Consider the following 23838-nt stretch of genomic DNA (forward strand, 5'->3'; position numbering starts at 1 on the left):
GAATTTCTGTGCCATAGGTGTTAGGGAAGCTGCAGTCCAGGGACCCGCCGAGCCACATAGTCAAACAGACTGACTGTGAGGCCCTTGGTGGTATCCCGCGCCTGCTAGGTGTAGGGAAATTTTTTCCACTGGCGCGGAAATTGTCGAAATATAGGCTTCCCTATCTGAAACCTTATAACATCGAGTAGGTGCCCGCCATGGCGGACACACGTGATCCAACCTCTGTCAGCGTCCCTCATGGAGTGCAGCCACACGACAGTTCACTTCCACCATCGTCATCATCACATTCACATACTTCAATTCATCCCCCCTCATCACCTTCCTCGTCAGACACTAGCTGTGACTCTGACCAGCTTGTCATAGCCACAGACAGCGACTCGGGCTCGGTCTCCTCATTGACCGACCCTGAAGTCAGACGTAGCGAAAGGCTACGTAAGATCAACTCTGGGCAGCCCCCGCAACCCGCAGCCGCGGAGAAACTCCGGGCGCGCGAAAACCAGAGCGTGGTTTCAAATGCGCAAGACGCAAAAGTACGACAACCACCACTAGACCAGCAGAAGCAACATCAACAAAAGCAGGTGGATCACTCAACTGCGACCGCAGATGCGTCCAATAATCAAAAGCAAAATCAAATTGCAGGCGTCGGAACGGTGCAAGGCGCTCAAAACACAACGGTGCCCCCAGCAATGACACAAACTCAGCGCCAGCCCAGAGGCAGAAGGGTGCCCCCGATAACGGTTTTTGAGACCAAAGGGTACACTACCCTCATCGGTCAGATACAAGGGAAGCTGAAAGGAGCACTAAGCACATCCTACAAGGGTGACAGCATCGTATACCAGGCAACAAATCCCGAGGACTTCCATTTCCTCAAAGAAGAATTTCGAAAACGGAAGATTGAATTCTTCACATACAGTGACGACCCGAAGGGGACACTTAAGGTCGTCATTAAAAAGCTCACTCCATACTGGACCACAGACGATGTCAAAAACGCCCTAATTGAGAAAGGGTTTCAAGTGCAGGACGTGTTTCAGCAAACGAAACCGCAGACCATTGTAAACGAATACGGCGAAACAGTCTCGGCTCCCAGAATAAAAACGGCCAATTTTCAAGTGAATCTCCTGAACACTGCTGAGGCCCGCAAAATATTCAAAGTTACACATCTGCTACACATGCAGGTCACGGTGGAGCTATACAAAAGACCAAACGGTCCGACGCAATGTTATCTGTGTCAACGCTTTGGGCATGGGGCGTCTCAGTGCGAACTTAGACCCCGCTGCGTGAAATGCGCCGGGCCACACCTTTCTGGGGCCTGCACTAAAAAGCCCGACGCACCAGCAACGTGCGCAAACTGCGGGGGCAACCATCCAGCCTCCTTCAGGGGCTGCTCAGAGCGTGAGCGGATCGTCCAGGCCTGGGAACGAAGACGAGCACCCCCAACCAGCAGACATGTCCCACCAACCACCACACCGCGAACAGCAGCGGCAACAAAACCACCCCCGCCACCACCTGCGGATACACCACACTCCTCCCCTCCACCAAAACAAACTCAGGTGGGAACAAATACATTAGAAACTCCCTCAACACCACAGGAAGCAGTTGCATCCTGTTCCCCACCACCGGAGCGATCTCTGCCCCAAGCACAGCCCACGCTCGCCGAAATAGTGAGAACAGGGCGCACCCCACCAAACTCCCCTAAATCAAAGCCCACAATCCCGAAACAACAACCTGGCAGAATCCTGCCCTCCAAGGTGACTCTACATCCGCCGCTAACCGCACCTCCCCCCAGCACGTGTGTTCTAAAGGAACAGACAAGTGCGACACCTCTCCCCTCAACCTCTGCAGCGACTGAGGCTGCCCCCCCACTAGCTAGTCATTCAATGGCAACCGCCACAGAGCCCCCAACTGCTCCTGCGGTGACAATTCAAACCAACATCGCCAGTGACAACACCACTGCCCAGCAAAGCATCACAGAGGACTCACAGGTACAAACACCTCAAGTTTTATCACAAATCTGGCAGTTTGTCAAAAACCTTCTCCCTCAAAATTTTGTTACCAAAATCACACAGATTATCAATCAGTTCTTAGCAGCCCCAGATCTTCTCAGTAAAGTGACACTAATTATCACAAACATCTTGCCCCTGCTCCTAAATGGCAAATGAAAACCAGCACATCACTATCGCCATCTGGAACGCTGACGGTGTTTCCCACGACCGATTCGAGCTCGAGATGTTCCTCGATGATCATGGGGTGGATGTGGCACTCCTAAACGAGACCCACCTAACCCCTGATGAGAGCTTTCGAGTCCGAAATTATGTGTTGGCCAGAAATGACCGCCCTAACAGACCAGGTGGCGGTACAGCCATTCTCATTAAAAATCGAATATGCCACAGGGTAATACAAACGCCACCACTCATAAACACAGAGGCAACAGCAGTCGAAGTTATTCTTAACAACCACCCCACACTTCTGGTGGCGGCATACCACCCACCCCAAGCCAGACTGTTTCCCAGTGACCTGGACGATCTCTTGGACATAAACCGCAGAACCATAATAGGAGGGGACCTGAATGCCAAGCACAGGGCATGGGGATGTCGTACTACAAACACAAGTGGCAACAAACTACTGAGATACCTTGATAACCATCCAGCAGTAAGGGTTGTCTCAACTGATGAGCCTACTCATGTTCCCTATGACTCCAGGTGCCTGCCTGACAAATTGGACATATTCCTCTTAAAAAACGTTAACCTCAACACAACGACAGAGGTAATCAACAGCCTAAATTCAGACCATAGCCCTGTTATTCTAAGATTTCAGGGTGACCAAGACATTCCAAGTAACAGAATAATTACAACTTACAACACAAATTGGGCGAGGTACAAGGAACTGGTCACTCTACACATACCTGACCAGGCTCCTGACATGCAGACCCCAGAAGAAATCGACCAGGCTATAGCAGAATTAACCCAAATCATCACGACGTGTGGGGAAGCATCAACCATCAAAATAACGCACAACAGCGGACGGAGCAACCTGCCCCCAGACCTTGCGCAACTAATTACGGACAAGAACAGAACGCGCAAGAGATGGCAAACTTTTCGTGACCCCCAAGACAGGAGACGCATGTTTAGGATGGCCAGGGAAATCCAGACCAGACTTAAACTACTACGAAGTGCTAGATGGGAACAAAGCCTGCAAACAGCAGAGCAAAATCCCGAAAAATTCTGGGGAATCATCAGATCCAGGCGACAACCCCAAAAAGCCAGCAGACCACTTCATGGGCAAAACGGTTTAGTCTATACCCCACATGACAAAGCAACCGCCATGGCAAACACGCTCGAGCTGCAGTTCCAAGAGAATATAATCGATGAAGACGAGGAAGAAGCAGAAGCCCTGGAGCGCAGAGTTGAGCGTCACCTACATCGAACACTTCGTGCCAGACCAGTCACCAACTTTGTGCCGACCACTGAACGTGCAGTCTCTGTTCTCATCAGGCGAATCGGCAATGCAAAAGCCCCTGGTCCCGATAACATCAAACCCCCCTTTCTTAGAAACCTTCCTCAACCTGCTATCTCTCACCTTACAGCCATCCTAAACAGTTGCCTCTCCATACAATACTTCCCTTCAGCCTGGAAGGTTGCAAAAGTTATTTCCATTCCAAAGCCCAATAAAGATCAGTTATTCCCGCAAAACCACCGCCCTATCTCCCTACTATGTCATCTCTCCAAACTTCTCGAAATTCTTATACAAAACTCCCTACTCCAGTTTCTATCCATAAACAACATCATCATCCCTGAACAATTTGGTTTTCGTGCTGGACATAGCACTGTACAGCAAGCCATTCGCCTGGTGGAGCATGTCTGCACGGAGAAGAGCCAGGGCAACAGCACCGCAGCTATTTTCTTGGATATTGAAAAGGCTTTTGATCGTGTTTGGCATGACGGCTTGCTATATAAGATCTCCAAACTCAACTGCCCTCTCCACCTGCTGAAAATCATTCAGTCTTTCCTCTCTGACAGGAAATTTTACTCATACATAGAAAAGGCAAAAAGTGGCATGAAACTCATAGAAGCAGGTGTCCCACAGGGATCTGTGCTTGGCCCCCTCCTATATCTTCTGTATACAAATGACATCCCGAAAGAGCCGGGTGGCAACATAGCCTTATATGCTGATGACACAGCACTCTATCTCAGTGGCAGAAACATTAATTACCTAGCCTACAGCCTACAACGACATCTCAACAAAGTTGCAAACTGGTGCAACATCTGGAAAATAAAAATAAATGCTGACAAATGTCAAACAATCCTATTTTCTCATAAAATCAAGAAACCCATAATAAACATCACTTACAATGAACAAATACTCCCATGGAAAAATGAAATCACATACTTAGGACTAAAATTGGACAAAAACCTAACATTCAAGCATCACATAAGAGAGGCTAGGAACAAAGGCTCCGCCCGGCTCTACCAACTATACCCATTATTAAAGGGAATGGGATTGTCCATATCAGCAAAGCTCAGAATCTGGAAAACAATAGTCCTGCCTGTCATCCTCTACGGCTCTGAAGTGTGGAGCATGGCAGCAGACACTAATCTAGCCCAATTGGAGGTCGTCCAAAATAAAACCCTAAGAATTATTGCAGACGTACCAAGACTGACTAGCAATGAGGAAATCAGGGCAATGCTAGGGCAACCCTCTTTCTATCACATAATCAAACAAAAATCACAAACATTCTACGAATCATCTCATTCATCACCGTACCAGCTCATCAATACACTGGGACGGAACCCTCACCCTCAACTCAGAGCTCCTATCAACACACTCCATCGCCACTACAGGCGGTAACCATCTTCTCATCCTCATGAAACAGGATACTCATCTCCACCTCTATCAACATCATCATCACTAACGCCATCCACCCGGGGGGAAAATCCCCAAGCCATTACTGCACACAAGCCACATACGAACCCACAGGATCATTTCGTGAGACAGAGCGTTGAAAGAACGCTGGCTCTCCAGAACTAGCATGGGTGCAAACCCAGCCATCTCATGTCCGGCGGGTGCCACTGTGTGGGGAGACGCTGACTGGAGCGGAGCGCCTGACTGACTGACTGACTGCGCGTGCCTGCCTGCCTGTTTGTTCGTGATGCCGCCCAAGACTAGCGGGAAAGCCGCCAAGAAGGCTGGCAAGGCGCAGAAGAACATTTCGAAGGGCGACAAGAAGAAGAAGCGCAAGAGGAAGGAGAGCTATGCCATCTACATCTACAAGGTGCTGAAGCAGGTGCACCCTGACACGGGCATCTCTTCGAAGGCGATGAGCATCATGAACAGCTTCGTGAACGACATTTTCGAGCGCATTGCGGCCGAGGCTTCTCGCCTGGCGCACTACAACAAGCGCTCGACCATCACGTCCCGCGAGATCCAGACCGCTGTGCGGCTCTTGCTGCCTGGCGAGCTGGCCAAGCACGCGGTGAGCGAGGGCACGAAGGCGGTGACCAAGTACACGAGCTCCAAGTAAGGAGGTGGCTCTTGGAAATAGGAGGCTCGTCCGCGGCGCGGCGAAGAAAAGAAAAAACGGCCCTTTTCAGGGCCACCAAAATGCCTTTGCGGGAAGGGCGGAATTGTTGTTGTTGTGAGCGGGTGGACGGCGGCACAGCTGTAGCTGTAGCTTGTGGTGCGGCGCCGGCGCCTTTGGTTTTGGTGTGACGTTGGGATACGCACTTTAGCCACAGCCGGGTCGTGGGCGTGGGTGTTTCGAGACGTGTTGGTGTTAGGGGGGCGGATCGCTGGAGTTGGCTTGTTTGATATATATATATTTTTTTTTGTCCCCTTTGTATGGTATGGCCGGAGGTGTGGAACGGAAAGCAAACCGCGATTGTCGGATGTCACACCGTTGGTGGCGAGGGTGAGAAACACGTTGCCGCCTACAGCTGCTTCTACGCCGAGCGGGTGGGTTAAGTTAGTTGGTTGGTTGGGCGACGTAAAAGTGGAGCGTGGAGGTGTGTGTGAACGTGAGGAGACACGCATTGCATTGTATTTGTACGCGCGAGGTGAGTTAGGAGACCACGCGCCACGACGTACGGTGCCCTCTTTCGACCTGACGTCTGACGTCTGGTTTTTGTTTGTGGAGGCGGTGTCGTCATTCTGGATGTACGTGTATTTTTCCGCTCAGTTGAGTGAGGTGACGCGAGACGACGGCGTCGGTGGTGTTTTTGTTTTGTTGTTGGCGCCCCGGGGATGAAGAGGGGCACCCGACGGTAACGAGAGGTTGCACTTTGTGATCGGTCGGATGTCCGGGGAGCGAGGAATAGGGTGGGGGGTTGAAAAGAAACGCCAGTGTAGGGCAACGGGACGGTGAACGTTCCCGTGGTGTCGGAGGTGTGCAGTGGGGGGGAGGAAAAAAAAAAAGCGCGTAACGGCGCGGCTGCCGTGGTGGAAACGTTCTCTCCAACTTTGGTGGTGTCCCCTGTGTGTTTTGTTGTTCTCTATATCGTGTGTCCCCTCGCACAAGACGCTCTCTGGGCGGGTTTGATTCATTCATTTTTGCATAGTCACGTAGCGTAGAATGGAATGCGCAAGAGTTGAGTGAGACTGGCGACGGTATATGGTCTGAGCAGCGTCAGCTGCACTGCACTCCCCGGAAAAGAATCTTGGATGCCGTGCTAACTGAAATTTGGTGGACGGGGTTCTCAAGGCTGTTTTCCTATTTTGTTGTTTGTTTGTCTCTAGTTAAGATGGTGAAATGACGTCGAAGAAGCAGTATTGCAAATACTGTTATGGAAATGCCCTAGTTTGATGAAAGGAAATGTGTGTTGAATACAGGATGGTAAAGACCAAGTGCGTTGAAAGAAACGTTGTGAAGGAACGAACGTTCCCTGAATTGGTTTCTTTTTGTTCCCGAGTTGTGTACAATGGACGACGGTTGTGCCATATCGCAGCATTGCATCATCCCCAGGTTTTATTTCAATTGAGCGATAAAAAAAGGAAAAAGAGAAGAACAAGAACACTATCGAAATGGTCTATGGTGTGTGACCCACAATTGTTGTCTTTAAATCACTTACCCAACCATGTCGTAAAAATATTTTTTTTTTTTACAGTGGCTGCCGAATGACCTAGATGTAACAGAGAGAGAGAAACACATGGCGTGTCAGATGTCTGTTTTCTTTTCCCCCCCGTCAAGTGGCAAATGCGAACACCGTCAGCTGTAATTGACGATCGACACTAGTATGGCGCGAAAAGGGGGTGCGACCTGTGCAGTTGTGGGTGAAACTTTGGGTGATGGGCTGTCATGCGGCATCGCGTGCGTTCATTACCCCTCGGCGGCGGCGGCGGCGGCGGCGCCGCAGCTCCGTCCAGCTCGCGCTCTCGGAAACAACCCTCTCGTAATGCCGCGTCTCCGTCACTGCAATTTTCAAAGGGAAACCTGTGTGGCCGGTGGGGGTGTGTCAACCGTTGGCCTCAAGCTCCGCCGACAAAAAGTGTTGAGTGTATCCAGTGTGAGAGAGGTTGACGCTTTTCGTGGTGTGTGTGTGGCAATGTTTTGAAAAGTTTGCAACGTACGTTAAGAAGTGTTGACGCTGAAACTTGCGGGCTGTGTGGCCCTGGTGGTTGGCTGGCTGGAGACGCGGGCGTGTCCAGTCGGTCGGTTGTTGTGGCTGAAAGGTACGTATACGGTTCCGCCGTCCCGTCGGAACTGCGTCTGTCTGGAAGGTATGACGTGACGTGCAGTTTTTATTAGGTCAGCCCTTGTTGTGTATTGTTCCATTTGTTGCTCACTCGTCACCCGTATTTGGTGTGGCGATGTATGTGGACGTACTGCTGGATCAGTGTCAGGGTTTCCGTGGGAGGTGTTGGTTGGGTTGGATTTGCCTGACACGGCTGAGTCCGCAATTGGCCTGCCGTTCGTTGATGCGATATGTGGGTTCTGAGAAGAATGTGTACGAGATAGTTGCCCCTGCCCTGCCCTGCCCTGCCCTTTCTTTCGCGTTCGTGTGTGCCCCCCTTGTTGTGTAGTGTGCGTTGAACATGGTTCTTTACCGAGTGGGGGGGAATGGGATGGACGGATCCGTTGCTGTTGCTGTCACCGTCAAGACAACGCACGCACGCACGCACGCACGCACGCACGCACCCCTGTCCTACGAGAAGGTGTGTCAACCGGGGTTTCGGTAGTCGTGTGTGTAGGGGACGGGGAGAAGCAAAGTGGAGAGTGCGGCACGGGCAGAGAGTGGAATTGGGGCGCGTTGATGTTGGGAAACATCCCCCAAGGGTTGCGGGATGATGTGGCGGTGAGAGCGGGGGGCGGGGGAGAAAAGAAAAGCGAAAAAGAACTAAGGAAGAGGAGGAGGCGTGCGTGTGCGCAGTGGCGGGGCCCCAAAGACGTGTCGTGTGGTGTCGGCCGAACGCGAGCGCGAGCGCGAACGCGAACGCGAACGCGTGTGCGGGGCAGCGTCGGCACGGAGAGAGAGAGAGAGAGAGAGAGAGAGAGAGAGAGAGAGAGCGAGCTGGTCTGATGGGTATTTTTTACCCCCTGTACTCGAAGGACCGGATCTGTCCTTGATCCCTGCCTTCTGTCTGATTATGTTGGGTAACAAAATGATGGGATGATAGGGTCTCTTGGGTGTGTGTAGATGTTTGTTGTTTGAGTGAGTGTTATGGTGTTTGTATTTTATTTTTGTTTATCATGGTATGTTGTAGTTTGTGGTGTTTTGTCGTGATGGGAAATGTCGTTCTTGGGTCGGGTGGATTTTGTCCCAGATTTCTGATGAGTGGGTGGTTCGAATCCGTGGTTTGGTGGAAAAAAAAAAAAAAAAACTTTATGGATTTTTCTTTGGATGATTTCCGGGATTTTGATTGAGTATGTTATGGTTTGTGTATATGTCTCGGTTTGTCTGGTACCGGCCGGCATCAGCAGTAATTCTGAAGTATTTGTTCTGCACCCTTTTTTACTCTTGTTATGTTTGGTGTCTGCGGCCATTGACCAGATTTTCAGAGCCGTAAGTGATGGCTGGTTCCTATGACGGTTTTGAAGATTTTCTTTTTGGCGCGCATATTTATTCTGTTTCCTTTGATGATTGGGTACAGTCTGAATATTGCTGCTGCAGCCTTGTTACAAACGTGTGTAACATGGTCTCTAAATGTCAACCTCTTGTCCAGCTTGATGCCTAGATACTTTATTGTGCCTGACCATGGAAGATTGTTATTTCTGAGGCGTATATGCAGGTTAGGAGGTATTCTTTTTGAATGTGAATCGTATTGTATTGCTTGGGTTTTCTCCGCGTTTATTGTTTTTTGTTTCCATTGGTTAGCCCATTTCTGGATGGATTGTAGGTGTTGCTCTATTTTTGTGACTCTATATTGCAGGTTAGAACTGCTGCGGTAGACTGCAGTGTCGTCTGCAAATAGTGACAAGTGTCCTCCCAGCTGTCTGTTTGTGTATATTGAGTAGAGAATGGGCCCCAGCACTGAGCCTTGCGGGACTCCAGCCTCTATGGATCTAGTGTTACTTGCCGCTCCTGGTACATGGACATAGAATGCTCTGTTGCGGAGAAAAGAAGCAATAATGTGGATGGGGCAGTTGTACTGGTGGAGCTTGTAGATAAGGCGTTATCCGAATGCTTTTCCAATGTCAAGCAGGACTGCTCCAGTACTGTGTCTAATGTTTCTGGCCTGACATATGTGCTCGACTAGTCTGGTCACCTGGTGGGTGGTGCTGTGTTCTTCGCGGAATCGGAATTGTTGTGGGATGATTATGTTGTTATCCTTTAAGAATTGAATTTCTTCAGTTCAGTTTGAATGAGCTTTCCGAGAACCTTTCCAAGGAAGTTGGCCTATAGTTTTGCGGAAATAATAAGTCCTTGTTTGGCTTTGGTAATGTGATGACTCGGGCCTGTTTCCAAGTAGTTTAGTCTGAAGCAAGCATTATATATTGATGTTAGATAGATAATTGATAGTTGCTGGAGGTAGGTGATGTAGTAGTTGCGGTTTGATGGAATCTGGGCCTGATGCCTTCTTAGGATGTGTGTATGTTTGTGATGTGATAAGATATGGGGTTTCTGCGTTTATTGGATTGTGAAAGATGTTCTGATCGGGGCACTTAGGATGCGGTTTTACCCTTCTTAGTACCATTTCCTGGTGGTCATCAGTTTCGTCATCTACCGCTTCTGGTGCTTGGAATTGCCTTTCTAGTGAATCCGCCAGTGCTTCAGCTCGGTCTGTGGGGTCGTTCCTTCCCCATGTAGATGTAGATGTTTCGTGTCTAGTTTACGAGTTTTAAGAAATTTCCAGAATTTTTCCTGGTCCCTTCCTGCTTCTCGTAACGTTTCCTCCCACGCCTCGCTACGGTGGTTTTCGGAGCTCTCTTTTTGATCCTCCCGGCCAATTGCTCTGATTTTCGTCGGTCGGCTGGGTCCCTGTAGTTTTGCCATCTCTTTCTGGCGCGCGCGGGCTGCGGTTGGCGCCTTTGGTGGCAACGGCCGGGGCAAGCAGCGGTGTGTGGTGTGGTGCGGGGCGGGCAGGGGCAGGGGCAGTGGTGGTTGACGGATGGCCTGGGGGCCGAAAAACGGGCCGGACGGCGGACGGCGGACGGATGTTGAGAGAGGCGGCGCGCACGCGTCTCGCGCGGACACAGGCGCCACAGCGTTGATGATTGGAAGGAGGTGCGGTGCGGGGATGGGCCCAGGAAAAAAGACGGTCGTGGCCCCTGTCTTGGGTGCGTGTCGACGTCAGCACCGTCGGTGTGGTGTGGTGTGGTGTGGTGTGGGCAGGGAGGGGGGAAAAGCGGGCTGCGGGCTGCGGAGGGAATGGTGGTGGGGAGTAGGCACACATGTGGGCGGGCGCAAAATCGGCCGGTGCCCGTAAACCGCGGCGGGATATTGGGTGGAAAAGAGGGAAATTGTAGAAAGGAAAACAAGCGGAGGGGGCGAATGTGGTGGGGTGGGGGGACGGGCGGGGGCGAGGCGACAGCTTGCTTTTTCTTTTTTATTTTATTTTATTTTGTTGTAGTGTTTTTGTTTTTTTTTTTGTTTTTTTGCGTGTGTGTGGCCTTGGAGAGGCTGGTCTTGTCTGGCTTACGCTTTGGGTGCGTGTGTTGGTACTTTTTCGTTTTTTCTTGTTCTGCAGAGCAGGGGCGGGGCGGTGGGAACGGCTGGCTGGCTGTGCCCAGAGGAGGAGGAGACGCTGGCGGCGGGCCCGGCTCCTGGGGCTGCTGTTGCATGCGCTGTGCAAAGAAAGGAAGAGTGGGTTTGTTTGGCTGGTGAAGTGCATTATTTAAGTGTGGGCTTGCCGGCCTGGCTCCGATGCGCAGGTAGATAGATGCCGGCGGCGACCGCAGGCAGGCGCGTTGTGTGTACAGAGGGACGAGCCATGTGTTTTGCAAGCAGGACGTGGCGTGCCGAGTGGAGAGGAGGCGGCGGCTCGGCTCGGTTCGGCCCGGTCCGGCGGTGCCGCGCTGTTGTCGCGGACGTGAGCGCCCCCTGGCGGGCGGGTGGTTGGCGGCGGCGTGGTGGACGCGTGTGGCAGTTGTGTGCACGGGTTGCTTGGGCGAGTGAGCAGTGGCTGGCGGTGTTGGCGCGTCGTCGGGGAGGTATGTGTTGCGGCCGCGTCTGCTGCGCGCTGCGTCGTTGTGTCGACTGTGTGTGGGCGTGGGCACGTGTGCTCTGCCGAGGGCGTCGTAAAAAAGTGGGTCGCGGTGTGCGTGCGTAGCCCGTGATGATGTATTGTGCGTCGCGTCGTTGTGTGCGAAACGGATGCCGAGAGGTGTGTGGTGAGTGCGAAGCGCGAATGTGCGGCGTTTGGCGGTTTCGGTGTGTTTTCTGTTTTTGCGGCGTGAGAGTGGGGCTGGCTGGCTGTTTGTTGTTGGTGTTGCCTTGTGTGTGTAGGTTGATGGCGCGACGCGGAGGGGACGCCGTTTGCTGCGTGCCTTGCCTCGCGTGTGTTGGCGCGCCGTGCATGTGTTTGGGTCGTGGGGGCGGTGTTTTTGTTTGTATTTGGATTTTCATTTTTTGGCGTGTTGTGTCGTGTATGGCAAGGGCGAGAGGAGTAGTGCGGTAGTGGTAGTGCAGTAGTGTCGTTGCGGCACGGGCGTCTGGTGGGGCTGTGCGTCGTGGCGGGGAAGGTGTGTAGGTTGCGGCGATGCGGCGAGCCCAGCCCGTCGTTTGACGGTGTGCCGGGTGAGTTGCGCTGCGAATCGAGTGTGGCGGGAAGGGAGCTGCGTGGCGCCTGCGTCCGTTGGCAGCAGGGGCTGTGCTTTTGAGAGTTTGTTTGATTTCGGGACGACGACGACGACGACGACGACGACTGGTTGGTTGGTTGGTTGGTTGGTTGGTTGGTTGGTTGGTGGGTGGGGTGGCGTGCACGTTTGTCGTACTGGGCGAGTCGATTGCCTGCCGGCTGGCGAAAGGTGCGCCGCCGCCCGTCTCTCGCGCTCTGTGTTGTTTTTTTTTTTTTTTTTCTGTGTGTGTCGGCTGCGTCTTTGTTTGCGGTGCGCGCGAAAACGGTGGTGCCGAAAGTGTGCCGGCGTGGCGTTGCGACCGCGACCGCGACGAGCCGCGGGCGCGCCATTTGGCTGGTGTTGCGTGAAGAGCGGCTGTGTACGGGTAGTGGCTGTAGCCGTACGTGTACGTGCATCCGGCCCGGCCGCCAGCCCAGCCCAGCCCAGCCGAGTCGGGTGAGCGGAGGCCGACACGTGGTGGTGCTGTGCTCTCTCGGCTCGGGGGGGTTTGTGTGTGTGTGTGTGTGTGTGTGCGTGCGTGCGTGCGTGTGTGTCTCGTTCGCTCTCCGGAATCTGCTCGTTCTGCTGATCCCCGCCTGTCGGCGTCGTTTATTTTTACTTATTTATTTTTTACCTGTTGTTTGTTTTTCGACGTCGTCTTGCAGTTTTGTCCTTTGCGGCGTGCCGACGACCCGCCGCGCGACCTTATGAAACCCCAAAGCGTGGCGTGGCGTGGCGTGGCGTGGCGTGGCCGAGCCGCAGCAGCTAAGGGGGTGCGGCCGCCTCGACGCCTTAACCTCCTAAACTTCTTTAAGCCGTTAACGCAGCCACCTAAACTAACGTAACCTAACCTAAGCCCTTAGGCCAACCCCCAAGTCGCCTTAACCTAACGTACGTGACCGCAACCTTAGCTTAACGCCTACGTTAAGACGTGACGTCACGTCAACGCTTAACCTAACCCTGACGCCTTCTTAGCCTAACCTGACGTAACCTAAGGTAAGGTAACCGTTGAAAGAAAGAAACCACCTTTGTTTTGACGTTGAGGCGTGTAAGGTCGGCTGTGAGGGCAGATTCGGTGTGTCTGTAGTTGGGGCTGGCTGGTAATTTATTTTGTTTGTTTGTTTATCGTTGTTTTGTTTTGTTTTGTTTTGTTTTCGCCTGTGGCGGGGGGGTTGGCGCTCCGTCGGCCGGTGCCATGTTGCGCAGGCGGCGATCGTAAAAAAGTAGAAAAAAAAAGAAAAAAGAAAAAAAAAAATGTGTTGGAAGGGCTGTGGGTGTTGGCGGGCGAGGCGAGAGGAGGAGGACGGCCCGCGGCCGTGGCCCGACGGCTGCGGGCCGATCGGGAAAACGGCGGAAGGCGATGGGGCGGCGGAGGTGCGTTTGTGCACGGCCGTCATCGCCGCACGACTCGGCTCGTGTGGCTGTGGCGCCGGCCGCGGTGGCCGGGCTGCCGCGGCGACGGTGTGGGAGTTTTGACGAAGGTTTGGCCATTGTGGCGGGTCGTCGGCTGGGGCTGTGGGGGCGGCATTTGGGCGGGGGCGGCGATTCTCGGCGGGCCGACCCAGGCTGTGGCGCGCGGTGGCTGCAGTTTGGCCGTGGTTTGCGGCGCCGCCGCGGCGACTGGTTGGCGACCGTGGTGTCGGTGTGTGTAGCCCCATCCTCGGTGGTTTGAATGGCGCGGGTGGTTGCGGCGCAGGTTGGGGGCTGCTCCGCGCAGGCTGTCGGACGTTGGGCGGTAGCAAGCGCGGGAGGCGCGGCGCGGCGGCCCGGCGGCGCGCCGAGTGGCGGCCGCTCTCTCGGCCGTCCGCGCCCGCCCGCGACACTGGCTGGGCCAGGCGCGTGCGCGGCTATTCTCTGCTGCGCGCCCCTCGCTGTTGTGCGTCGTCGAAGGAGAGAAGGAAGCGAAACCAAGGGGAAAAAAGAAAAGAGAACAGGCAAAAGATGGCAGACCAGGCGGCTACGAACGAGACTGCCGCGGCACCCGCCGCCACCGGCACTACGAAGAAGGCCAAGTCTGCGTCGTCTGCGAAGAAGCCGCGCGCCAAGCCTGCGCACCCGCGCACCTCTGAGATGGTGACGGCCGCCATCAAGAGTCTGAAGGAGCGCGGCGGGTCGTCGCTGCAGGCGATCAAGAAGTACATTGCCGCGCACTACAAGCTGGACGCGGAGAAGCTGGCGCCCTTTATCAAGAAGTACCTCAAGTCGGCCGTCGTGGCTGGCGAGCTGGTGCAGACGAAGGGGAAGGGCGCGTCGGGCTCTTTCAAGCTTGCCGGCGCCGGCGGCGGGGCGGCCGAGGGCGGCAAGGCTCGTGGTGGCGGCGGTGGTGCGAAGAAGAAGCGCGCCGCTCCGGCCAGCAAGGAGAAGAAGGGGGCCCGTGCGGCCGGCGCAAAGAAGGCTGGCGGCGTGAAGGCGGCGACCGGTCGGAAGGCGGGCGCCGCCAAGAAGGCGTCTGCGGCGTCGGCCGCTCCCGCGGGTGCGAAGAAGGCGGCTGCGGCCAAGCCGGCCAAGGCCAAGTCGCCGTCGAAGGCGAAGAAGGCCGCCAAGGTTCCGACGAAGAAGCCGAAGGCGCCGCGCCCGAAGAAGGCGACGGCGACGCCGTCTAAGGCGAAGGCTTCGCCCAAGAAGAAGAAGTAAAAAGGGCAGGGAAGGGTTGGCGGTTGACACCGTCGCCTGGTGGCCGGCGCGCAACCAGAGGCTGTCGCGCGGTCCCGGACAAAAACAAAAACGGCCCTTCTCAGGGCCATCAAAGCACGTCGGGAAGGTGTTGATTGTCGTGTCGTGGTCGGTCGGTTGCCTTGTCTGTCTGGCGTTTGTTTGTTTCATGTGTGGATGGTGTTTGCGTGCCGCGGTGGTTGGATTGTGGGGTCGTTGGCGGGCGTGGGCGGCGGCGCCGCGGTTGGTGTTACACAAAGTGTATTTTACTTTTACCTATTTATTTTGCGCCGCGTTTGTTTGTTTGTGTTGGTGGTGGTTTTGGAATAGTCTTTTTTGGCTTTGCTTTCCGGGCGTCACGTTTTGTGCCGTGGCCTGTGTGGGTGGCGCTATTGACGCTTGCGACTTGGCTCGGCCGGTGCGGTGCTTTTTTTTCTTTTGGAAACGGCGGCGCCGCGCCGGGCCGGGCCGGGCCGGGGGTGGGACGACTGGACTGGACTGGAGAGTGAGTGGGGAACTAGTCGTTGCGACCGACAAAGTTTTGCTCGCGACGGAGAGACGTTAGTGGCCCTGAAAAGGGCCGTTTTGTTTGTTTGGCGGTGTGCGGGTTTAGGCGCGCTCGCCGCGGATGCGGCGCGCGAGCTGGATGTCCTTGGGCATGATGGTGACTCGCTTGGCGTGGATTGCGCACAGGTTGGTGTCTTCGAAGAGGCCGACGAGGTAGGCCTCGCTGGCCTCCTGCAGGGCCATGACTGCGGAGCTCTGGAAGCGCAGGTCGGTCTTGAAGTCCTGGGCGATCTCGCGCACTAGGCGCTGGAATGGCAGCTTGCGGATGAGCAGCTCTGTGCTCTTCTGGTAGCGCCTGATTTCTCGCAGGGCGACGGTGCCCGGCCTGTAGCGGTGGGGCTTCTTGACGCCGCCGGTGGCGGGCGCGCTCTTCCTCGCCGCCTTGGTGGCGAGCTGTTTGCGCGGCGCCTTTCCGCCGGTGGACTTGCGGGCCGTTTGCTTTGTCCGGGCCATGGCTACTGCGGATGCGGATGCGGATGCGGCGTGGAGGATATGCGTGCGCGACGGCGTCCGGTGCTGCCTTGACAACGGGCCCGCGCGCCCCGGGTGCTGCGCTTATATGCCCTCGGTGCGCGGTGGTGGGGGGAGGGGAGGGCGGGCCGCGGGGCCCCAGAGTCTATATAGGGGGGCGGCGCGCGCGCTGGGCGCCACAACCGTAGCCGACTCGCTAGCGCCGGGTGAGGAGCTTGCCTTGCTTTCTGTTTTTTATATTATTGTGGTTGAGACGCTTGAAGAAGAAGAATGACAGGCCGCGGCAAGGGAGGAAAGGGGCTCGGCAAGGGTGGCGCCAAGCGGCACCGCAAGGTGTTGCGCGACAACATCCAGGGCATCACGAAGCCCGCGATCCGCCGCCTGGCGCGCAGGGGCGGCGTGAAGCGCATCTCTGGTCTGATCTACGAGGAGACGCGCGGAGTGCTGAAGGTGTTCCTGGAGAACGTGATCCGCGACGCGGTGACGTACACTGAGCACGCCAAGCGCAAGACTGTGACGGCCATGGACGTGGTGTACGCCCTGAAGAGGCAGGGGCGCACCCTGTACGGTTTCGGCGGTTAGGCGGTGTGAGACCGAAGGAAGGAAAGAGAGATTGAAAAACGGCCCTTTTCAGGGCCACCACAGTGTTCGGAAGTTGAAAAGTGCGAAAGAGTCTGTGTTGCTGGTTTTTCTTTTCCTTTTTAGTCTACTTGGCCTTTTAGTTTTGTTTGGAGTTTTTTTTTTTTTTTTTTTTGACGTGGTGTGCGGTGCGGTTGGGAGGGAAGGAAGCGTGCCCTTGCGTTGTGTGAGCTCCTTCCTTCCTTCCTTCCTTCCTTCCTTCCCCTCCCTCTTTGCTTGTATGCTTCTTGTCGGTGGATGGGCTGTGTGTTGCGGCGCGGCTGAGTGCCGAGGGGTTATTTTTGAGGTGTGTTGTTGTGCGCCACGTGTGCTGGTTAATGGTCGCGAGACTGTGCGTGCGTGGAGTTGAGTGGAGGAGGTGGCCAAGTACGTGTGTACAAGATGGCGGCGCCTGTGTGTGTAAGAAGGAAAAAACCGTACACAGAAAGAGAGAGAGAGAAAAGTGGTGCGACGAACGACTGGAATTCTGCTTTGGACGTAGGTTTGTGTGGTGGCCCTGAAAAGGGCCGATTGTGTTTTGTTTTTTGAGCCGAGGCGGCAAATGGCGCGCTGCGTGCCAAGGGAGCACGCGGCGGTTGCCGATTGCGCTGTCTCTCTTTTAGGCCTTCTTCTCGGTCTTCTTTGGCAGCAGGACGGCCTGGATGTTGGGCAGGACACCTCCCTGTGCGATGGTGACGCCCGACAAGAGCTTGTTGAGCTCCTCGTCGTTGCGTATGGCGAGCTGCAGGTGGCGCGGGATGATGCGCGTCTTCTTGTTGTCGCGGGCCGCGTTTCCGGCCAGCTCGAGCACCTCAGCCGCGAGGTACTCCATGACGGCGGCGAGGTAGACGGGCGCCCCGGCGCCGACGCGCTCGGCGTAGTTTCCCTTGCGCAGGAGGCGGTGGATTCTGCCGACCGGGAACTGGAGCCCAGCCCTGCTTGAGCGGGACTTTGACTTGCCCTTGACTTTGCCTCCCTTTCCGCGTCCGGACATGGCGATGGGCTAGTTTCGAAAGAAGCGAGAAAGAAAAGCACAACGCCCCAAACGGTGCGAGCCGCAGCGAGTCGAGCAGCGGAGTGCGTGCCGGCGCCCGCTCGCTCGCTCGCTGTAAAACGCTGGCTTCATATGCCAGGTGTAGGGGCAGGTTAAGCAGCGGTGCTGCTGTTCCTGCAGTGACATCTTCAGGGTGCTTTTATTCCTAACAGAGTGAGCTGTCCTCACTAGGCGTCAGTCATTGCGACGCCATATTTGTTACCGACATCGTGCAGCGAGAGAAATTACTCTCGCAGGAGATCTGGCCATCGAGTCGTTGGCCTGTGGTGGACCTGGCGGCCCAGACCACGAATCAGGCGACTGGCAGAGTGTTCTGCATCGCTGTAGAACACCCTGGCGATTTGCCGGAAGCGATCCCCTAGGAAAGGGATGCCCGCTTCCTCATGGAGCAGCCTTGCTGGGTAGCGAGGCGGCTTGTGGAGCGCAAGTCGTAGCGCCCTATTTTGCACGCGTTGAAGCGTCGCAATGTGCGTCGCTGCCGCGTTACCCCACACCACGGCCGCATATTCCAGTACCGGTCGGACGAGGGACAGATACATGGTGAGGCCATGGCGTGGAGGAAGCGTCGATGAGGGATTGAGGAATGGGTAAAGCGCACGAAGGCGCCCCACTGCCCGCCCTCTGACGTCGCGGATGTGTGGCAGCCACGTCAGGTGTCTGTCCAATGTCACCCCGAGATATTTGCCGGTCCGCAACCATGGAATGGGGCCCCCCATGATCGTGACCGGCGGTAGGTCCGGTGGCATCATCCTTCTGCTAAAGATGACAGCCTGGCTCTTCGCAGCGTTAAACTTAAGGCGCCATTTCGTGGACCAGGCACCCAGGACGTCACATCCGAGCTGGAGGCGGCGGCGCATCTCGGCCGCGTTCATGCTGCGGGTGAACAGCGCCGTGTCGTCAGCATAAAGCGCCAACTCCACGCGTGCCACCCGCGGGGCGTCGGCGGTGTACAGGGAGTACAGCAGGGGACCGAGGACCGACCCCTGCGGCACTCCCGCCCGAATCTGCCGGTCGGTGGATGTGCCCTCATCAGCTCGGACGTGGAAAGTGCGCCCCGAGAGATACGAGCGCAGCAGGACCACGTGCGACGTCGGTACCCCGTGCACAAAAAGTTTGTACACGAGGCCGTCGTGCCACACGCAGTCGAAGGCTTTGGAGACGTCGAGAAGTACCGCCCCTAGGTACTCTCGCGTCTCCAGCGCACGCATCGCCTGCTCCACGAGGCGCAACAGCTGCTGTGTGGTAGAGTGGCCCCGCCGGAAACCAAACTGCTCCTCGGGAAGGAGTTGCTGCTCTGTCACGATGCGCAGCAGCCGCTCCACGTACAACCTCTCAAACACTTTTGAGAGGGACGGGAGCAGACTGATCGGCCTGTAGTGCGCTGCCAGTCGCGGATCCTTGCCGCTCTTGGGGATGGCAACCACTTCCGCATGTTTCCATGCGGAAGGGAAGGTCCCAGTGCGGAGGATACTGTTAAAGATGTCCGCCAGAGATTGGTGTACCTCCGGCGGTATCATCCTCAACAGGTGGTTGGTGACACCATCGGTGCCACCCGCCTTCCTCGGATTGAGGCGACGGAGCTGCAGGTCCACTTCCTCGGGTGTTATCTCCTCGATCACATCGTCAGCCTCCCTTGCAGCGAGGAAGACCGGCAGGCGATCCTCCACCAGACGAACATGATCGGGATCGAGCACACCATCAGCAGGACGAAAATTTTCTGCGAACGTGTCCGCGAGGATGCTGGCTTTAGCATCCGGCTCGCAGACAACGTCCGCGCCCGCATGGAGAGGCGGGACTCGCTGGCGACGACGAAGGAAGCGCTTGGCGGTCCGCCAGGCACTACCATCCGTCGTAGTTAGGGTGGCCACCAAGCCCGCCCAGTCCCGATTCCGATGTTCATCGATGGCTGCCCGAATCTCGCGTCGCGCCCTGTTGAGGCGGCGCTTCGTTTCTGGCTGCCGTGTGAGCTGCCACTCCCGGAAGAGGCGATTCTTGTTTGTTATCGCCTCCAGGATAGGCGGCGGGAGTTGGCGCGACATGTCTCGCGGCCGGTCCGGCCGCCTGGGGGTGGCCGCCTCCGCCGCAGCTAGTGTGTGCCGCGTGAAGAAGGCTAACGCTTCTTCAGCCCCATGCACAGCGGGATCTGGCGCGCCCTCGAGTCGGGCAAGGACCTCGTCACGGAAGCGCGTCTCGTCGATGCCACGGAAGTTGCGGCGGACGGACGGCAGACATGCACCGATGACGTCCATGTCGAAGACCACCGGGAGGTGATCGGACGACATGGCACATCGAACGGTGGCCGAAGTGAAGTGCCCAACACCTTTGAGTACGGCGATGTCGAGCACATCTGACTGGCCTCGATGGGGGAAGACAGTGTGATCATAAGGCCCCAGTACTATCGCGCCATGCCGCTGTGTGGCGCGGAGGAGTCGGCGGCCGCTGGCATTGGTAACGCGGGAGTTCCACTGCGTGTGCTTGGCATTCAAGTCACCCGCAATGAAGACTTTCCCGCGCAGAGCCAGCAGGGCGTCGATGTCGGCCTCCTGAAGCAGTCCCCTCGGCGGCCTGTAGGCCGCAACGAAGGTGATCACCCCTGCCGTCGTGGTGACAGCCACCCCAGTGGCCTCCACTGCAGTGAGGGGCGGAAGTGGGACGTCATGGTGCTTGAGGGACGCCTTGATATAAATAGCCGTCCCCCCGCCATGCGTCAACCTGTCGGTGCGGTAGCACCGATAGTTGGCCACCTTGACATGTATCCCCGGCTTCAGAAAGGTCTCGCACACGAGGCAGATGTCAATTGCCTCGTCGCGCAAGAACTCCCTGAATTCCCCTTGTTGGGGGACCAAACTGTTTGCGTTGAAAGCGCAAACGGTGAGGCCATGGATGTGGCGATTATCCATGACGCGGCGGGGTTGCAACGCCGGCCTGAAGGGCCGACGTGACCGCGGTGACGAGCACCGGTAGCTGCTCTAGCAGGTGGCTCAACGACCGCAAGAGCGAACGGAGCTCGGCTGCATCGGTGGCCGAGGGGGCGGCGTTGGCCGCTGGGGCGGCCTCCGCCACTGGGGAGGCCGGTTGCGGCAACTCCGTAGTAGACGACTGCCGCGAAGCGTCGGCAGCCGGTTGCGGCGTAGCACGAGGTGCTGTCGTCTGTTGCGGCAGTGTGTCATCGGCAGTCCGGCGTGCAGCGGCATGGGTGGCCCGGCCCGCGCGCCGGCGACGCCTGCGCGGGGCGGCAACCCGCGCGCTCTGCGTGGGTGTTGGGTTGGCCTCCCCCCCGGGCGAAGCCGGGGACGGCGCGGCCGGTTGCCGCGTCTCGCCCGCCGCCAGTTCCGAACGTCGGGCGGTGGCGGTTGATGGTCCGCCCTTGGTGGCGGCAGCAAAGCTGGTGGATGGGTGCACCTTACGAGAGGGAGCAGCCCCTCCGCTCCGGTGGTTTCGGCCCCTTTTAAAGGCCGAACAGCCTCTGTAGCTGGCAACGTGCGCGCCGCCGCAGTTGCAGCACGTCGGCTTCTCTTCCTTGGCAAGTCCGCAAGACTTGCTCTCGTGCTGTCCCGCGCATTTGACGCAGCGGGGCAACATAGAGCAGTAGCGGGAGACATGGTCGAGCCTCTGGCAGGAAAAGCACTGGGCCCTCTTGCCTTTGGCTCGGAGAGGTTCCACCGCGACCCTGACCCGGCCGACTCGCTGCACCTGGAAAATCTTCCGATTTTCCAGGTTGTCGACGAGGACAACCTGGTACAGTGGCATGTCGCGGTGCGTGCGCGGGGACTTCATCAGTCCGGTGGACCGGACGCCGAAGCCCATGTCTTCGAGTTCTTCTCTAAGATAGTCCGCCCCAAACTTGAGTGGAAGGTGGCGGAACACCACCTTCAGAAGTTTGAGCGGCTCAGAGGGGTGCGTGTAGCACGGGAGGCCATCTCTGGAGATGGTGTCCATCACCGCGCGGTACTCCTCGTTGGAGGACACCGTGACCTTGTAGAGGTCACGGCCAGCAGTCTTGACAGTGGCGGACGTGGCCGCCCTGTCTAGTTTTTGCTGGAACTCCTTGTACCCTCCCACCCATTGGATGACGATGGGCGGGGGCTTCTTTTGGGCCGACACAGGAGGCGCGGCACCATCTTCAGTCGCGTCCACACTGGCCCCCGCGAACGCGTTGGCGGTCGGCAGCGGCGTCGGTTGCTGCAGCGCAGCAGCCCTGGCAGTGCGCCGCCTGGGAGGGGCGACAAAACCATCCTCATCCGGCTGCCGGGAGGTGGCAGGTGGACGAGTGGGCCGCCGCGTCTTCGTCGGTCTCGGCGAGGCGGCGCTCGCGGAGGAGCCCGCGATAGACGTCCCAGGCTCCGTGGTGGAAGGGCGGGAAGCCCTCGAGGCCTTCTTCCGCGGCCTCGCTGTGTCGGACGTCTGAGAGGGAGTGTCGGAGTCGTCATGCGTCATAGCCCGGCGCTTTCTGGGCGCACGGGCAGCGTCAGAGTCAGTGTCACGGCGCTCTGACTCGGCAATGGCCTCAGCCAAATTTGCGTCAGGCAGGTCGATATCCTGCATCTCGGCGGCCGCAGCTAGCGTAGCCACGGGCTCTTCTCGTGTCTCGGGGACCAGGGGTGCAGCCGGGGGCACATCGACCTCTTCAGTGGTCGAGGCCAGCGGCGCAACTCCCGCCGAGGCCGCCACCGCCGGGACCGCAGACTCGCGCGATTCAACCGGCGGGGCTCTCGGTGGCACACCCGACACTTGCTGCCTCGTGTACGGCAGAGTGGCACCCTTCCGAATGTGACAGAAGGCGAGTATAGTCGCCTCGTCGTCCTTTCGACCCGGGTAGGAACCCCCGTGAGCGAGTTTGTTCATAAGGATGAACACTCGATCACGAGAGAGCACATCAGAATCCGAAGAGTCATTCCTGTCGTGGTCAGTTGTCGTAAGCCGGTTCGTCATAAGTGGGGGGCCGGATGGGGCCGCCACCGGGATCAGCTCAGTCGCCCGAGCTGGCCCCGACGGGCGGCGATCCGCCACACCCTTCGCAGGTAAAGCAACCTCTCTCAACGACATCTCGAACAGCACTCGCGTGTGTCGTGTGTCGTGCCGGCGCCGGCGGGGTGGGGGTCCTTTATGGGCTCGGGTGCGGCGGCCGGTTGCGCGCGCGCCCCATTGGTCGGCGGCCGCAGCAGGGCGAGCTGGTAAAGGTGCGGCGGCGGCGTGTGGCACGACTCACCGCTGTATAAGGTCCCACGACGCAGTCGCAGGCTCCTAAAATACAACTCAGAAGAATCATCAAGCGCCACTGGCATACCAAAGCCGGCACCAGAGCAGGCAGCGCAAAAGAACACGACTACAGACTCAAGACAACCATCAAGGACCGGTAGCGCTAGCATAACACCAAAAGAATCGACCCACGGGCCAACAGGTGCACCCACGAAGGCAAATCAGCAGGCAACCCAGCCACAAACTAAGCAATCGAAAGAGACAGCTGTCATTACCACCAAAGTGAGCGCACCACTTAAACCAAAAGAAATAAGTTTGCAAGGCACACAACCAGCAAGCGCCCCTGAACAGTTGGTAAAATCTCCATCCATGCCGCCTTCACAAAACACAAGGACAGGAACCACACAAACCTCACGACCACTACAAAAACGAGGAAGAAGAGTTCCACCAATAACGGTATATGAAACTAAAGGGTACACCACCCTAATAGGACAAATTCAGAGCAAACTAACTGGTGCTCTTAGCACAACGTACAAAGGGGACCATATAGTCTACCAGGCGACCAACGCAGAAGACTTTCTCTATCTAAAACAAGAATTCCGAAAACGAAAGTTTGAATTTTTCACTTACAGCGATGACCCGAGAGGCACGCTAAAAGTAGTCATAAAACGCCTCACACCCCACTGGACTACAGAAGAAGTTAAAGAAGCACTTATTGCCAAAGGCTTCCCAGTCAAGGAGGTATACCAGATGGCAAAACCAGTTACCATCACCACAGAAACGGGCGACGTCATCCCACAACCCCGAAATAAAATGGCAAATTTTCAAATAAACCTGCCAAACACTGCAGATGCACAGAAAATCTTTAAACTCGACAGACTACTGCACATGACGGTTTCAGTCGAAAGATTTCGGAAACCAAGTGGCCCTACCCAATGTTATCTCTGCCAGAGGTTTGGCCATGGCGCAAAACAATGTGATCTAACACCAAGATGTGTAAAATGCGCCGGTCCCCATCTCTCCAGCGCCTGCACCAGGAAGCCTAGTGACCCACTAGTCTGTGCAAACT

The 23838-nt window shown here is 56.6% G+C and overlaps 1 protein-coding gene across 1 annotated transcript; it reads right to left on the bottom strand.

The window, feature by feature from the left end:
* Window positions 1–301: 301 nt before the first annotated feature.
* On the bottom strand, window positions 302–22616 carry LOC126317758 (uncharacterized). Its single transcript, XM_049993203.1, has 3 exons — window positions 21481–22616; window positions 20573–21015; window positions 302–405 (listed from the first exon to the last, which is right to left on the bottom strand). The coding sequence occupies exons 1-3, from the start codon at window positions 22614–22616 to the stop codon at window positions 302–304; spliced, it is 1683 nt and encodes a 560-aa protein (XP_049849160.1).
* Between the last annotated feature and the right edge of the window lie 1222 nt (window positions 22617–23838).

The sequence above is a fragment of the Schistocerca gregaria genome, unplaced genomic scaffold (assembly GCF_023897955.1).
Source record: "Schistocerca gregaria isolate iqSchGreg1 unplaced genomic scaffold, iqSchGreg1.2 ptg000641l, whole genome shotgun sequence".
NCBI classification, from domain to species: Eukaryota; Metazoa; Arthropoda; class Insecta; order Orthoptera; family Acrididae; genus Schistocerca; species Schistocerca gregaria.